General features: G+C 38.9%; 1 protein-coding gene across 1 annotated transcript in view; it reads left to right on the top strand.

Moving 5' to 3' along the window:
• tsnare1 (T-SNARE Domain Containing 1) overlaps nucleotides 1–15,206 on the top strand; it is a 182,652-nt gene that overhangs the window by 140,225 nt on the left and 27,221 nt on the right. The window contains exon 11 of the mRNA XM_038712303.1: nucleotides 1,851–1,960. Coding sequence (XP_038568231.1) covers nucleotides 1,851–1,946 — 96 coding nt within the window. The 3' untranslated portion in view covers nucleotides 1,947–1,960. The remainder of the gene's footprint in view (nucleotides 1–1,850; nucleotides 1,961–15,206) is intronic.

Here is a 15,206-nt window from a genome sequence, read left to right as displayed (position 1 = left end):
CCATACTCTTCACTCACTTTACTTTCATATTTTTGCCTAACACAGTGAACACTTTTTTCATTATTTTCGGACATGGAAAGTAATTGACATGGACGATTAAAGCTCATGTGCTGTGTGGAGGAAATGTTTGAAGCATTTGAAATCTAAATTATACCACAAGCAGTATTAGACATGAAACAGAAAATAGTGTTAAACCATTTAAGAGCTATAAGCACTCAAAATCACTGACTGAATACAAGTGACTATATGCAATTGTGTAGTTTTACATGTTTCTAAGTTTTCTATGATCAAGCAGTTTTGCTTAATTTCTCTGTACCACCTGACTGTGTATCTCTTGACTGCCATCTTGCTCACACATTTCATTAGTAAAACAGCTAATTAAACCTTCATTACAATGAAAAGGTATAAAGGTAACATGAGTCTCAAACAAACTTTAAAGAAAAAACAATGGCACTAATTACAAATTGTTATTATATAGGCTTTTTTTGTTGTTTTTACAATGTACACCTTGTAAAGTACAAAATAAAATACATATACACAGCAATAAATAACTTAAAGTTGTTCTATCTAATTCTCACATAATGTCTCCCTTTTGGAAACTGGTACATCACACTGTATATTGGTTCTAATAAACAACATATACATTTCACACTGTAAAGTCAGTGTGAACGTGTGAACGACTTGCAAAGCAAAGAATTAAGTGCATGTATAATGTATAAAACAGATACAATAAACCTTATATAACCTTATAAATTAATTTTTGATTCTGACAAAACCCCTATTCCTCGGGGAAACTAATTACAAAATAAATGCAAAAGCAATAAATGTGTGCAACGTACAACTTATAAAGTTAAACAAAAGTACATGTAGAATGTACATCTTGTAAAATTAATGTGTCAGAATATGCACATACAATGTACAACCTGTTAAATTAAATATCTTTTACCGTAGACACTTTATATTGGCATTAATTACAAAAGCTTGTAAAGTTGTAAAGTACAAAATCAATTAAATGTACAATATATAATTTAATAAAGAAAATGTACAGTATACAGTAAAGGTATATGTGTACAAACAATATAGAACTTGTAAAAAAAAAATATATACAATGTATAACTTTAATGACATTCTGACAAACCTAATTACAAGTTTTAAAGCTTTAAATTAATACAAAAGCAAAAAACAATGTACAACATGTAAAGCATTGTACATTTAATAAACATGTGCAAAGTGCAACATGTAAAGTAGGCTAAATACATTGCAAAAAGCATTTTAACTAAAAACCACTTCTGGTGTGTTTTTGAAAATTACCTAACTAGAGTGAGTGCTTTTTACATACTCAGAGAGGATTGAGAGCTTTGTAATATGGAGGGTAAACCTGCGTAAGTCACTCTTTTTCTTTGTTTTGTAACATGAAACAAGATACTTAACTGATAGCCCCACATCGTCAGAATGAATAAGTTTGGATTGTGATTGTGTGTGCAAATTGTGAATGCATGTAAATGTGTACCGTGGGGTTGCATTGAATTAGTTAAAAAAACAACAAAATAGGGCACTTGGGGTGGCATTTGCTTTCATGTATGCAAAAATTGGGGGTTGGAGCTGAATATTTTACCTCTCATGATGTGATGCATCATGGGTTAAATCCATGCCGCAAGTGGACACAGAGACATATACACAATGTATTTAATGGAAAACCTATCATGCAACGAATTAAAGCACCATCATTATTTTCTTACTTACTTTTCTTATTATTACTTATTGATAACTTGCCTGGGCTTACACAGCAAACAGTGTGTGGTGTCTAATGATTTAACGTCTCCGACCCACTGAATCCTTTCTTCCCACAGAGGCAACTGAGGAAGAGGAAGTGCTACCTCTTGGTGGCTGGAGCCATCGTCCTCACCATCCTCATCATCATCATTGCTGTTTCAGCAAGAAAATGAGACTGGCCATTGTGGTAAGATCCATCATCCACAAAACAACACGACATGTGCAGTTCTATATTGTTTTTAATAGTATTAGTGCTATGATTGGACAAAATATAGTTTGGCAATGTACAGAGCTGAAATCCTTTTTAATAAAGTTGGAATATCAACCAGGCAGTGTCATCCAGCTGGAATGTCACTACATATAGTACAGTAGGGCAAACAATAAACACACACACCGTCTGACACTTTGGATCAATGGGAAGGACACCCACGTTGAACCGAACACATGATTTTGGCATGACGACTGGTTGGGCCCAGTGTGCACAGTTAGGAGGTAACATCATATAATCTGTGGTGGCAGCTCATGATTATTTTCATGAACAATTAATCTATTATTTTTTGATTACTCAACTTATTTTTTATAAATCATAAGAAAATAGTGAAAAATACTCAGTGTGACATTGTCAAATGTCTTGTTTTTTCTTTTCCAAAACCCAACAATATTTGGTTTACCAATATATAAAACAGAGAAAAGCATATATATATATATATAATTTGCTGCCAATTGACTGCTACTTTTTACTGTTTCCGCTCCACTGTGGTGTTATAGGATTTTAATTGTTCAAATAAATAGTAATAAAAAAAACACAACACACAACTGGCCAAACACGGCAGGGAAAGGTGAACTTGCGCTATGTATCTTGACTGAGAGAGTAGCTATGTATGCTTTTAGTATAGTACAAAGTACTGGATGCATACTGCATACATATGGAGTAGCATGTATGTAGTATGAATTTTGGGTGTGCTGTTGTTGAGTTCTTTAATTTGAGAGCAATTTGTCAGTCTAGTACCTTGTTTTTGGTACTACAGTGTAGACAGCCTTCCTAGGCATGTTCATGTGACTGCAGCACAACGATGGAGATAAATTTGTGATTGTTCAAATTATTGATAGTTTATAAATCGTAATACAAATCTTTGCAAATTCAGCTGAATGTCCAGGATTTAAGATATATGATTTCAATTTGTTTCCAAATCCTTATTCCAATAAAACTTTAATAACTCTTTTTCTCTCATGTGATTTAAGACAGATTTACACTGTGCCGTTTTGTTTGCCAAAATCTTAAAATTATGAAAGTGGCTTCAAGAGGCCATAAACCCTACTACTAATAATAATAATGCATTACATTTATATAGCGCTTTATCATTGAAACCCAAAGCACTTCACAGTGAAGTGGGGGGGCCTCACCCCAACCACCACCAATGTGTAGCACCCACCTGGGTGATGCACGGCAGCCATTTAGCGCCAGAACACTCACCACACATAAGCTTGAGGCAGAGAAACATTGAGCCAATTACTACTGGGGATGATTAGATGGCAAAAACCAGGTTGTGAATTTTGCCATGACACCATGGAATCCCTACTCTTTGCGACAAGTGCCATGGGATGTTTAATGACGTTTAACGTCTCATCTGAAGGACGGCATCTCCTACAGCGCAGTGTTCCCATCACTGCACTGGGTTCTTATTATTAGGACAAGAGGGAAGATTGCCCCCGTTGGCCCACCAACAGGAACTTAGTTTTCCCAGGAGGTCTCCCATCCAGGTGCTGGCCAAGCCCAAACCTGCTTAGTTTCAGTCATTCAGCAGTTGCAGGGTTTACACTGGTGTATATCAGTCAAGTCCAGCTGAGTTCTCTGCAAATGTTCACTGGCTTTATGAAAATTGTGTAAAACTTGGTGAGGAGTGTCAAGTATATCATTCTGCTCATAGACTCACTGTCTCAGTTGTTGTTTGTAATTTTAAACATGTCATCAACAATTTGTTTATGATAAAATCTTTATAGTTTGTGGATGTTTGGTGATCTCATGCTGGCTACCTTTCTGATCAAGACTGAATCATATCACTCTGCACTCTTTCATATTGGTATATATTTGAAGACAAGAGAATTTCCAGTTCCAAGCATCGAAACAAAAAGGTGCATTTAAGGAAGTAAGGAAATCTATTGTACTGACACCAACTAAGTTCAAATAATTAGCAATGTCTATGTGAGCCTGTACTCTGCAGAGTATTAGGAGTGAGAGAGTGTTAACTTGACGAAGTGGGCTAGTAAACAAGATGTCACCTTGAGTCAGCACTCCAAATGACACTGGTAAAAATCAATTGGTAATCACAACACTGACTAGTGGCTAAGTAAATACATATTCTTTTAAAAATACCACAGTTTGATCATTTCAGCTCCCGTGTGCTTTTGTGGCAATTTTTTAGAATTGCTTTCCCATTAAGAAGATACAGATCCTTACAGATAAAAAGAGAAGTGCTTTGGGGTCATGTTTGCTTGAGTAATTTCAATCCATCACAGTTCACAGGTTGGTAGCATTTCCGCGAACCACCTAGACTACGCTCAGCCACAAATATGACTACCTCAGAAAGTTGTCCTATATGAGGATCATGTTATACATTATATCCATGTTTCCCCCAATCTATTGATGGAATTATTATTTATTGCGTTACATTTCCATTTACTTCAAGTTGATGGAGGTCACTACTAAATTTGGATGCTTTCTGCCTGTCAGACACAGTCATATGTCCAATTCTCTGGTAACTGGTTGGATTTCCCATTTCTAATTGGAAGCAGTAAAGAAGATAAGTGAGAGATGGGGAAACCTCTGGTGTAAAGTTGGCAAGCAGACAACTTGAATTCCTCTTAAAAAGTGATACAATTAATTTCTTAAAAGGAGAATCCTAAGAATGTTTATTTTATTTTAAATTTGGTGGTTTTTGTCTTCATTGACATCCCTACAGGTTTTACAACTTATTTCACTCATGGCTGAAAAAAGCTCTCCTGATGATCAATACAAGATGTCTCTGCTTGCATAAAGTATTGATCGTCACCTATTTTCCTCTCGGGGAAGGAAAATGGAAATCCTTTGGAACAAAGCGTTCTATTCATAAAACAGCAGGCTGAATCAATGCTCCCATGGCGACTGGCCCATGTTGAGGCTCAGCAGTTGGCGGTCAGTGCTCAAGTGGCTAGACACTATCAGTTACCACAACAAGACAGTCTCAGTGCTAAAAAAAGAAACTGGCCATTGTTCTGTCCAAATTACTGCAAATTTGAAGTTCTTTTTGTTTTCAAGAGCATGAAGAATGAATTGAGTATTGAAATCAGTACATAAATCCAACATGTTTAATTAATAGTTTATTGAAAATACATTTAAAAAACACATTGTAGCTTGCATTTGCCTTAGAAAGCTGGTTTGACTATGTCTTCATGTCAAGCTGCCATATATACTGTAAGTTCATAACCTAAAGGTTAAAAGAAAGCTACAATATAATTATCAGAAAAGTGAAGTGGTCAAGTTTAATTAACTTTAACTTAATTTCACTTTCACCCACAATAAACACAAATTTTTACAACGATAATATACATTGATAAATGATGCTCTTTGGGGGGAACAAACAAAAAAAACACGTTGACAATATATGCAAGGCCTTCACACAATTAACATAACAGCCTCAAATACCCAATTTAGACCATAGGTCTGGAATTATAGTATTACCTGTTTTCAGATTGGCTTCCGTCGGTCTTAAAGGGTATATTCGGTCTTGGATCATTGGGAGGCCGGTTCCATTGCTTGCTCAGCCAGCTCCAGTCGTGTTGCCCTTCAGGACTCAGCTAACAGGACCGCTAAGGTAGCTGGTCAGCTAACTGAGCTAACTCAGCGGTTAGCAGCAGATACTTATGAGTATGACTTAGGTGGAGAGTACACAACACATCCTTATCCCCAAAGAATTAATCCTATCAACTTTTGTGTTCCCTTCACTTTAACTTAAACACAGTTCTGTCATGGTTTTGATGTCTACTGGAAACGTTTTGGAAGCAGAGACCCAGTTGTCCTTCAGCAACTACATCTGTAACATAGTTTAGAGTTGGTTTGCTGACATTTGTTGTGTTTTACAAGCATAATTACACATTTGAAGGTCAATTAGATGGAAACAGATGCTTTGTGGGCGCACTTGTATATGAGCCTTTCGTTGCTTCTAACCTTCTCTGTCATCACTCATTTTAAATATCTGTATAGCTGATCTCACAACATTAACCTGGCCTTACCCAATTATATATTTCCTCTGACTTTTTGAATTTTATTGTCCACTAGGAAAAAAACCCATCAGATATAATGTTGTATCCCTGTTGTAGATTACTTTCTGGCACATGCATACATTTCCAGCAGAAATATCCCTCTACTATATTTACTCGGATCTCAGAGTAGTAGCTTTTCATGTTTATGGAAATAAACCAAAATCTTTGTTTTAGCAGATGAGGAAGGATTGCTAACCGTTCTTTGTGCGTATGTGTATGAATGACTAACTATCCTTATTCCCACTGTAGAGAAATACAATTATAGTACTATACTATTTGAGTTTAAAAGTAGATAGTGGTTTTATTTGTTCACAGCAGAGCAGTCATAAGCCTAGCAAAGTCAACAAGTTCTTGTACTAAAGATCTAAATGAAAACACTTGGCTTCAGCTACATCAAACATTTTGCTGTCTGAAAAAACTCAACTGCCCAACCATTTTCTAATTATTTAGGTTATTTAAGTTGAAGTGACTGTCCTCTTCTATAAAACACATATTGGCACAGATAAATATTTTAATATATAAAGTATTGTATCGCCTTTCCTATAAAATATTTATACATAACTAATACATAACATTTACAGTTGCAAGCATAACAGTAAAACAGCCTCAACAGCGTCAAATTTTTGCCCATTTTCTTTAAGGGAGGGTGTCACCATCCACAGCAGCAAACAGAATGGACAGATGGGGAGAAAAAACAGGAAGTCACATAAGCCATGCAGTAAACAGAGACAGATGTCTCTTTGCTTTATTTTAAAAAGGAAAGATCAATTAGAAGTGTTGAGCTATTTACCATATTGAGGTAACGTCAGTAAAAGATTTCCCAAGACTTCTCAGTTGAATTTCTCTGAACATCCTGAAGGTTATATGGTGGTGCAGAGGTTGTGTAGGTTCCCATTTTACTCTCAGCAAGAGAGCAAATAAGCGTATTCCACAAAATGTCAAACTAGCTTTAGAGAGCAGCATCCCATTGGTTCAAGGAACAAAGGCAGAAAGATAGTTGGCCATATATAATGATGGAAGAATTGGTGAATGAGAGAAGAATAGGATGGGAATAAATACTGGTAAATGACTAATAGAGGAATAAACAAGTTCACCATAAATTGACTGATTTCAATGACTGTTTATCTAATTACTTTAGTAGAGAAATAAGAAAAATAATAATGAAAAAAGAATGATGACCTAATTGTGTATTTGGATACAGTGATTGCTCTTATATGAAATCATTCCAGTGAAGTACCTGTGTAGCTCATGCTAGCATTAAAACATTACATTTACATTTACATACTCATTTGGCAGACACTTTTATCCAAAGCCACTTACATTTGAGGAAGGGTAGCAATAAATACTAGTAAGAGCTAATATGGCATTAATGGGGTAAATACCTAGGGAAGGAAGTAAGGGTTAACAAAAAAGTGCAATCAATACAAGAGAATTGTAAGGGGATAGAAGAAGAAGAGCACAGGAAGTGCATGTTAGAGGTTAGGGGTTAGAGGTGAAAGAGAAAGTGTTCTCTGAAGAGATGAGTTCATGAGCTTCTTGGAGTTAGATAGGGACACCCCTGCTCTGATGGTGTGTGGTAGCTTGTTCCAAAGAAAAAGTGCTTGGCTGGAATGACCAAGAGTTCAGTCTTAGAGAGGTTTAGTTGAAGGGGGCAAGCCTTCATCCATGTGAATATGTTCGAGAGACAGTCCATGATCCGCGCCGAGACGGTGGGGGCGTCTGGCGGGAAGGATAGGTAGAGTTGCATGTCGTCTGCATAGCAGTGGTAAGAGAAGCTATGCGAGCAAATGATTGGCCCCAGTGAGGTGGTGTAAATTGAGGAGAGAAGGGGCCCTTGCACCGAGCCTTGGGGCACCACTATGGAGAGGCAGTGGGAGGAAGATAATTGTCATTGCCACAAAACATTGTAGGCGCCGCAAGAGGATTTGAACCACAGGAGTGCTTTGCCCCATATGCCCATTGCTGAGAGTGTGGATAGCAGGATCATGTTGTGACAGTCTGACCTCCCATCATTTGTCTGTTGAGGGAAAATGACGTGATCGGTGGATCGGAAGTATGGCTCCGCAAATCTCGTGTAAGCCGTCCGGAGCTGCCTTGACTGACAGGCGAGTTGACTGACGCTGAGTTGTTGTGTATATTAAAACCAGAACCGCCACAATGTGATTGACTGTGTCAAAGGCAGGTGATAGGTCAGGTTGGAGTCATCCATGAGGTTGTTCAACCTTGTGGATGAGTGATGAAATTATGTGATTACAGTGTCTTTGAAATTATACATTAGGTAAAATGATTTTTAATAAGACAATACTGATGCACCATATGTGATAAAACCATATATTATAATGTTATAACATAGTAAGTCCACCTTTTAATGAGCAGATTTACCAGCAAAGACTGTCATTGGTCATCCAGATCTTGTCTTGACTCGTGATGACAATTACCATCAAGTTAAATTTCTCAGTGGCAGATTGGACATGGACACAAGCTATTGGCATTTAAACTGATCAGCCATAACATTATGACCAATGACAGGTGTTACGGCCGCCGTTGGCTGCCTTAAAGTAATTATTGTGTTCCTGAGTGCTTCTGACAGTCATGCAAATCCCAGCTGTGTGAGTCCCTGTTGAGGATTGGTTCCTCTGGAGCTGGGACCGCCTACTTCTTGGTTGCTGCTCGCTGGCGTCGGTGATTGGTGTGGCTGTGACTCGACCGAACCTGCCAACCAGGATTCTCCAATCAACACCAGCTGGACTACAAATAGTTTGTGTGTCCACAGTTTGGGGTGAATGTGAGCCAGTGATCAGTTCGCCTTGCTGTCGGTTGCGTACCCTGTTAGTTGTCCTTTACCACCTTCATTTCAATCCCAAATCACTTGTTACTGCCTTACCTTAACGAGCTGGGTCGTAACACAGGTGAAGATAATAACACAGCCGTGTGTGAAACATATTAGACACAAAGTGTACAATAAGTCCTCAAAAGCTGGAGAAATGGGCAACAGTAAGGATTTGAGCGACTTTGAGAAAGGCCAAATTGTGATGGCCTGAGAACTGGCTCAGAACATCTCCAAAACTGTCTGCAGTGGTCTGAAACAGTTAGTGATGTTATTGCTCCTCTGTAAAAGCTGACAAGAACTTCGCACGGAAATTTGGACTTCTTAACCTTCCTCAAGAAATACAGGCGTTTCTTTCTTCACCAGTGTGGAGATGTGAGATGACCATGTCAGGGTCTCTGTGATGCTTATTCACAGGAACCTGAAACGGTTCCACCTCAGCTCCACTGATGTTGACAGGAGTGTGTCTTTATCTCCTTTTTTCCTTAAATCAAGGATCAGCTCCTTTAGTTTTGCTGATGTTGAGCCGTAGGTTGTTCTTTGCGTACCACTCTAATCTAAGATTATCAATTTCCATCCATAAATGCTTCTCTGTGTTCACTAGCGAGTGACTAACTTTGTCTGTCAGCTGTCTGGTGCTTTTTCACTGAAAACTGCTTCCTGTTGGAGCCAAGAAACGAGGCCGATGAGAAGCCTGAGAGTGAATCAAAACAGTAAACTTGTGAGCAGTAAATGATCTGATGGTAAAATGCTCATTTGAGGAGACTTGCATATCGCTACTTTCAATGTACAGTTCATTAAGTAAGCAGTGATCTTTCCTTTTATTGGCTCTTATTTTATTTGAATTTAGTTTAACTCTGAGGACTCCAACTGTGTAGCCAAAAGGGCATATTACAGCCTCACATAAATGGAACAGTTAAAGTGTATGAAACCTGTAAAAATGTTCATTGCTTTGCGGAAGTCAATCATGGGTCAATCATGTTATTTAGTAGATGCAGCCTCTAGTTAGAAACTGCAGTCTTTGATTGACAGCATATTACAGTTGGCTAAGTGGGTGTCACAGCCAGAATCCTACAATGACAGGCCAGAAACATGACTTAAAATAAATCACAATGTTGCACTGGATCTGCTGGATGTGAAAATAAGCAACAACAGGTTCAGCTTGTCATGACGTATCAGTGTTGTGATCACAACTTTTTTCTGCTACCCCCAAGTGGCCAAAGAAATATGATATTTTAGGCTGCAAGGTTCTGTGAGTAATATTTAGGAGGATCTATTGATAGAAATGCAATATAAGATCCATAACTATGTTTTCAGTGGTGTATAAAGACCTTACATAATGAAACATTGTTTTTATTATCTCAGAATGAGCCATTTCTATGTACATACACCGCAGGTCCTCTTACATGGACGATGCCATGTTGCGCTGCCATGTTTCTACAGTATCCCAAACAAACTGCTCTGCAGAGCTTGTTTTGTCACTATGTTGAATATGTACGAAGCAGAAGGAAGTAGTAGTAGTAGTAGTAATTGTAATAGTAGTTATCGTCATCTGGTTTATTAGAAGTAAGAAAAGAAGTGAAATTATGACAAATGGAAGACCACACATAATATTTATCTCACCAGCTGATGGTTAAAATCATTACAAGTCTCTACTCCTTGTCCTTTCATCAGCCATAAAGCGAAAGAAGCAAGGCCCCTTGCTTGTATGTTTACATTGTGGTACACAACACACTGGCATGATAGTGTTCCGTTTAGACAGGCGTTCAGTAAAGTTAGCTTTTTGTCACTTAGAGAAAAAGTTATGCAACGTCAAATATGCAACGTTTGGGTTTTAGACTCCATCTAATGACGTATTTTCACAGGCCTATACTTTGACAGTTTTACAACAAACTGACTCATTTAAACTGACAAACTGTTACAATCCTGAGATGTCCTGAGTTTCTCTGAGTTTATTTATTTGTCAGTTCTGTATCTGTCAGTAAGGTCTCTGTTTTGGTGTTCAGTCCTGTCTTGTGTTCTGCCCAGCGTTAGTTTATTTACTGTTACCTGTCTTTTGGTTTTGATTTGTGCTTGCCTTAGTTCCTGTCTTATTCTGTAATTGTCTGGTGTTCTGTCTAATCCTAGTTTTAGTCCTGCCTTGCCCCGTTATGATGATTTCTACTCGCTCCTCTGTGGACTAGTTCTGTTTAGGTTTTGTCTGTTTTTGTCTCGGTTGATATTTTGTAACAGGTTTTCTGTCTGTTCCCCCAGTAATCCATCTGCCTCACTGTCTCCCTCTGTTTTCCCCTGTTGTCTCTCTGCCTGCCTGTGCCTCATTAGTCCTGATCCCTGTCACCTGCGTTGCTCCCACCCTGCTAGTTAGTCCCTGTGTGTATATATGTTTGGTGTTTCTGTTTAGTCCCCGTCTGGTCATTGTCGTGTGTGTGTGTGTGTGTGTGTGTGTGTGTGTAATAGGGCTGGGCTATATGGCCAAAAAGTCATATCCCAGTACTGTCAGGCAGATAAATAAAATATCGGTATTTTTAGCTAAGTGGCTGGGGTTTCTGTTTTTACTATTTTTAGTAACGTAGCTTATTTCTTTTTTCACTGTTTTTAATTGTACTTTATTCTTCATCTTAAGTATCACTCACTTAAATTTGCCTCCTTCAGTTCTCTTCATACTCACAGACCTAACGTACCTCTGCTGCAAACACGTCCGCATTCCCCGCCAGTGCCAGCTCAGCTCGCCTTGACTTGGTTTGGCCATCCTCTGTGTACCATCTGCAATGGAAAACAGAGATGCAAACCACACACAGCTGTCTCTTGATTTAAGTTAAAACGTTTCAACATTACTCAGAATGTAAAGACGGATAAGATGGAGGTGATACGAAAAAAAACTAGTACAACTTTTACACTATGGAAAATCTAAAAAAGGCCAATAGAGTCGAGGCGAGTCAAGCTGGTACCGTGCAGTTGAAAAGGGGCTTTTTTTTCTCTCTCTCTCTCCCCTAGCTAGCTAACGAATAACATCTGACTGGTGTGTGTTCACTGTCGCTTTACCCGGTCCTCTCTTGTAAAATATCCACAGTGTCTTAGTAACATAATCACTGTGTTTCTCTGATAAATGCTACTATGTGTCGCCTAACCTGGGCGGACCACCGAAGTAAAGTCTACATGTGGGGAAACACTGAATGAACCGTGTTTTTCTTTTTACAAGCCAGGTCTTTAACAGTGTCGACCATCACTGTGTCTCCCTCCATCTTGTTAGAGACTTTGTGAGTAGACAGCGGCGTGCAGATGCAGAGGGTGGGGCTGAGAGAAAGAGAGGAGCAAACGCTGGCAGGACTTTACGGAAACATTAATTAACTTAACATCAAACTATTGGTATAAACGGTATTGTCTAATCTTTAGAAATTATATCGGTATACCTCATACCGCCCAGCCCTATGGACTACCAGTTGCTGCATGTTGGATATTACCTGTTTCCTGTACCCGTGAGGTCTGTTTTGCCTGGTGTATTTGGATTAAAGACCCTGGAACTGTATTTTCTGCTCTCAGTGTCGTGGGCTCTCTCCTGCTTTGCGCACCCTCGACCCTGACACAAACATGTGTGTAATTCAGGGCACAATTCAAATGGGATCAAAATAAACCCACTCTGACCGCAGCATTACTCAGAGCTGTTTGACTTAATATGAGGTGGTCAATATCAATTTATTATCAATATCAAGCATTGACACTGTTATCCATGAGAGTGGCGGGGCTCATGGGATGGCAGTGTGGGTCTGTCAGTCAGTCGATTGGTCGGTCTGTCCACCACTCCTGTCCTGAGTGAAATATCTCAGCAATTATTGATCCCTAATGACTTTGGTGATCCCCTGACTTTTCACCTTGCATCATCAAAATTTCAATTGCCTGTAATACATTAATGATTAAATGATCAAACACAGGCAAAACACAACATTCCTTTTAGACTCAGCTTTGTGTTTAATATTTAACTTAACTAAAATACACTGCTCCAAAAAATAAAAGGAACACTAAAATAACACATTCTAGATCTGAATGAATGAAATGATCTCATTAAATACTCCTTTCTTTACATAGTTGAATGTGCTGACAACAGAATCACACAAAAATTATCAATGGAAATCAAATTTATCAAACCATGGAGGTCTGGATTTGGAGTCACTCTCAAAATCAAAGTGGAAAACCAGACTACAGGCCGATCCAACTTTGATGTAATGTCCTTAAAACAAGTCAAAATGAGGCTCAGTAGTGTGTGTGGCCTCCACGTGCCTGTATGACCTCCCTACAACGCCTGGGCATGCTCCTGATGAGGTGGCGGATGGTCTCCTGAGGGATCTCCTCCCAGACCTGGACTAAAGCATCCGCCAACTCCTGGACAGTCTGTGGTGCAACGTGGCGTTGGTGGATGGAGCGAGACATGATGTCCCAGATGTGCTCAGTTGGATTCAGTCAGTGGTCACCACCTGCAGAACCACTCCTTTATTTGGGGTGTCTTGCTAATTGCCTATAATTTCCACCTACTGTCTATTCCATTTGCACAACAGCATGTGAAACTGATTGTCAATCAGTGTTGCTTCCTAAATGGACAGTTTGATTTCACAGGAGTGTGACTGACTTGGAGTTACATTGTGTTGTTTAAGTGTTCCTTTTATTTTTTTTGAGCAGTGTAATATGGGTAGTATACATGTTCAATAGCAGAGGTAACTAACTAGCAAAGGGATATCAAGAATTGTGAAAGGTGTTGCACATATCTTTCATCAGTGATCCAAATACACAGTTTAAATCGCTGTTAATGGCAACAAGTGTGTTCCTCGCTATTTTTTTTTTTCCAGAACAGACATCCAGCCAGACAGAGTGCATAAAAAGTAAGTGAAAGAGCGATGGAGAACAGAAGTAAGAGGGGCAGAAAGGAGAGCAGCAAGTCCCATAAATCAGTTTAATGAGGGTGACAATGACAGAAATAACTGCTCAGCCGCTTCTGCTCTCACATCAATAGCCTGGCTCTTTATGGCACTCTAAATAATGCAATAACTGCACCCTGACACTTATTCCTATACGAATTATGTTACTGGCACTGCCCTCACATCTTGTTTACAAAGTCATTTGGGGAGTGAGATTTCTCTATATGCATGTCAGTGACATGTGCTAAAACTACACACTATGCACTGTGTTGGGGTTGCTGGGTTTCCTGTTCTTATAAGTGACAGCACAGAAAAACTATGTCCACTGTAAAGGTTGAAATAATAACCCGTCACATTTCAAAATCAGTAGATTTGAATTGTGCCACTTTTGTTCACCTAATGATTTTTACAAAGTAGAATCTCCATTAAGACTCTTCAGTCCTGAGTCATCCCAGCCCAGCTATTACCTGACTGGGGCAAAGGGGGGTTATAAAAGCCTAATATGATATATACCTGGGGCGGCGTGGTGGTGACTGGAATAGCCGCCATTAGCTTCAGCAACCACGACGCAGCCATAACACCACGCAAGTGGATTCAGTAGCCTTTGTCTTGACTTGGTCAGTATTAATATTGTGACAAATAATAAACTGGGCTATGCTAGACTAAGAGGTAGTATGTGGAGCTTAGTGTTACCTGTGCTTCCACAGAATAAAACTACTACTAACTACTAGCTATAATGTTAATTTACTTTGTAGCACTTTAACATAGTAGAGCAGAAGCCCATGATTGAAGTTACCAGTCGAGTAAAGCAGACGCCATTTCCGAGTCTTTTCAGGAACCCAGCTGTTGCATTGCTTCTTTCCATAATGTGATTGTTGGACCAAGGGTTATTGTTGTCTTACACTGTTGTTTGTCATTTTCGTTTCTGGTATGCTGACCCTCTGATCTTTTCTTCTTGCTTGTAACGCTCTGGTGGATGGTCACTTTTCTTCTTGTTCATTTTGTTTTATGGTGGCTGGCAAACAATGAAGTGACTCACTACTGAACCCACTGCTATGGAGTGTGTCTTTAGTGCTTTTCACTCAGAACCTTTTGTTTACATCTTGTTGCTTAGGAACACGGATGTTATGCTACTTTCAACCGGCACGCAATCACTTTAGAAAAATGGGCTGTAGCGGCCAAGGTTAGATGTTTTGTTTCAGATGTGTGGGGGGATTGTTTTTGCTAATACGAAGATGTAATGTCTTATCTTTGATTTTTCAATTTTTAGGAGAATACTGACGAAAAATGATACATATAAATACTTTTTTTTCCTCTGAAAAATGTTTATAGGAGTTGGCAGTAATTTTACAAGGTCAAAGTAGTTCCTGCAGGTCTTACACTCAGCCTGCAGTGACAAC

Source organism: Micropterus salmoides, unplaced genomic scaffold (genome assembly GCF_014851395.1).
Source record: "Micropterus salmoides isolate LMB-PRFRI ecotype aquatic unplaced genomic scaffold, ASM1485139v1 Ms_hic_scaffold_11, whole genome shotgun sequence".
Taxonomy (NCBI): domain Eukaryota; kingdom Metazoa; phylum Chordata; class Actinopteri; order Centrarchiformes; family Centrarchidae; genus Micropterus; species Micropterus salmoides.
This window is presented reverse-complemented; position numbering and strand designations above follow the sequence as displayed.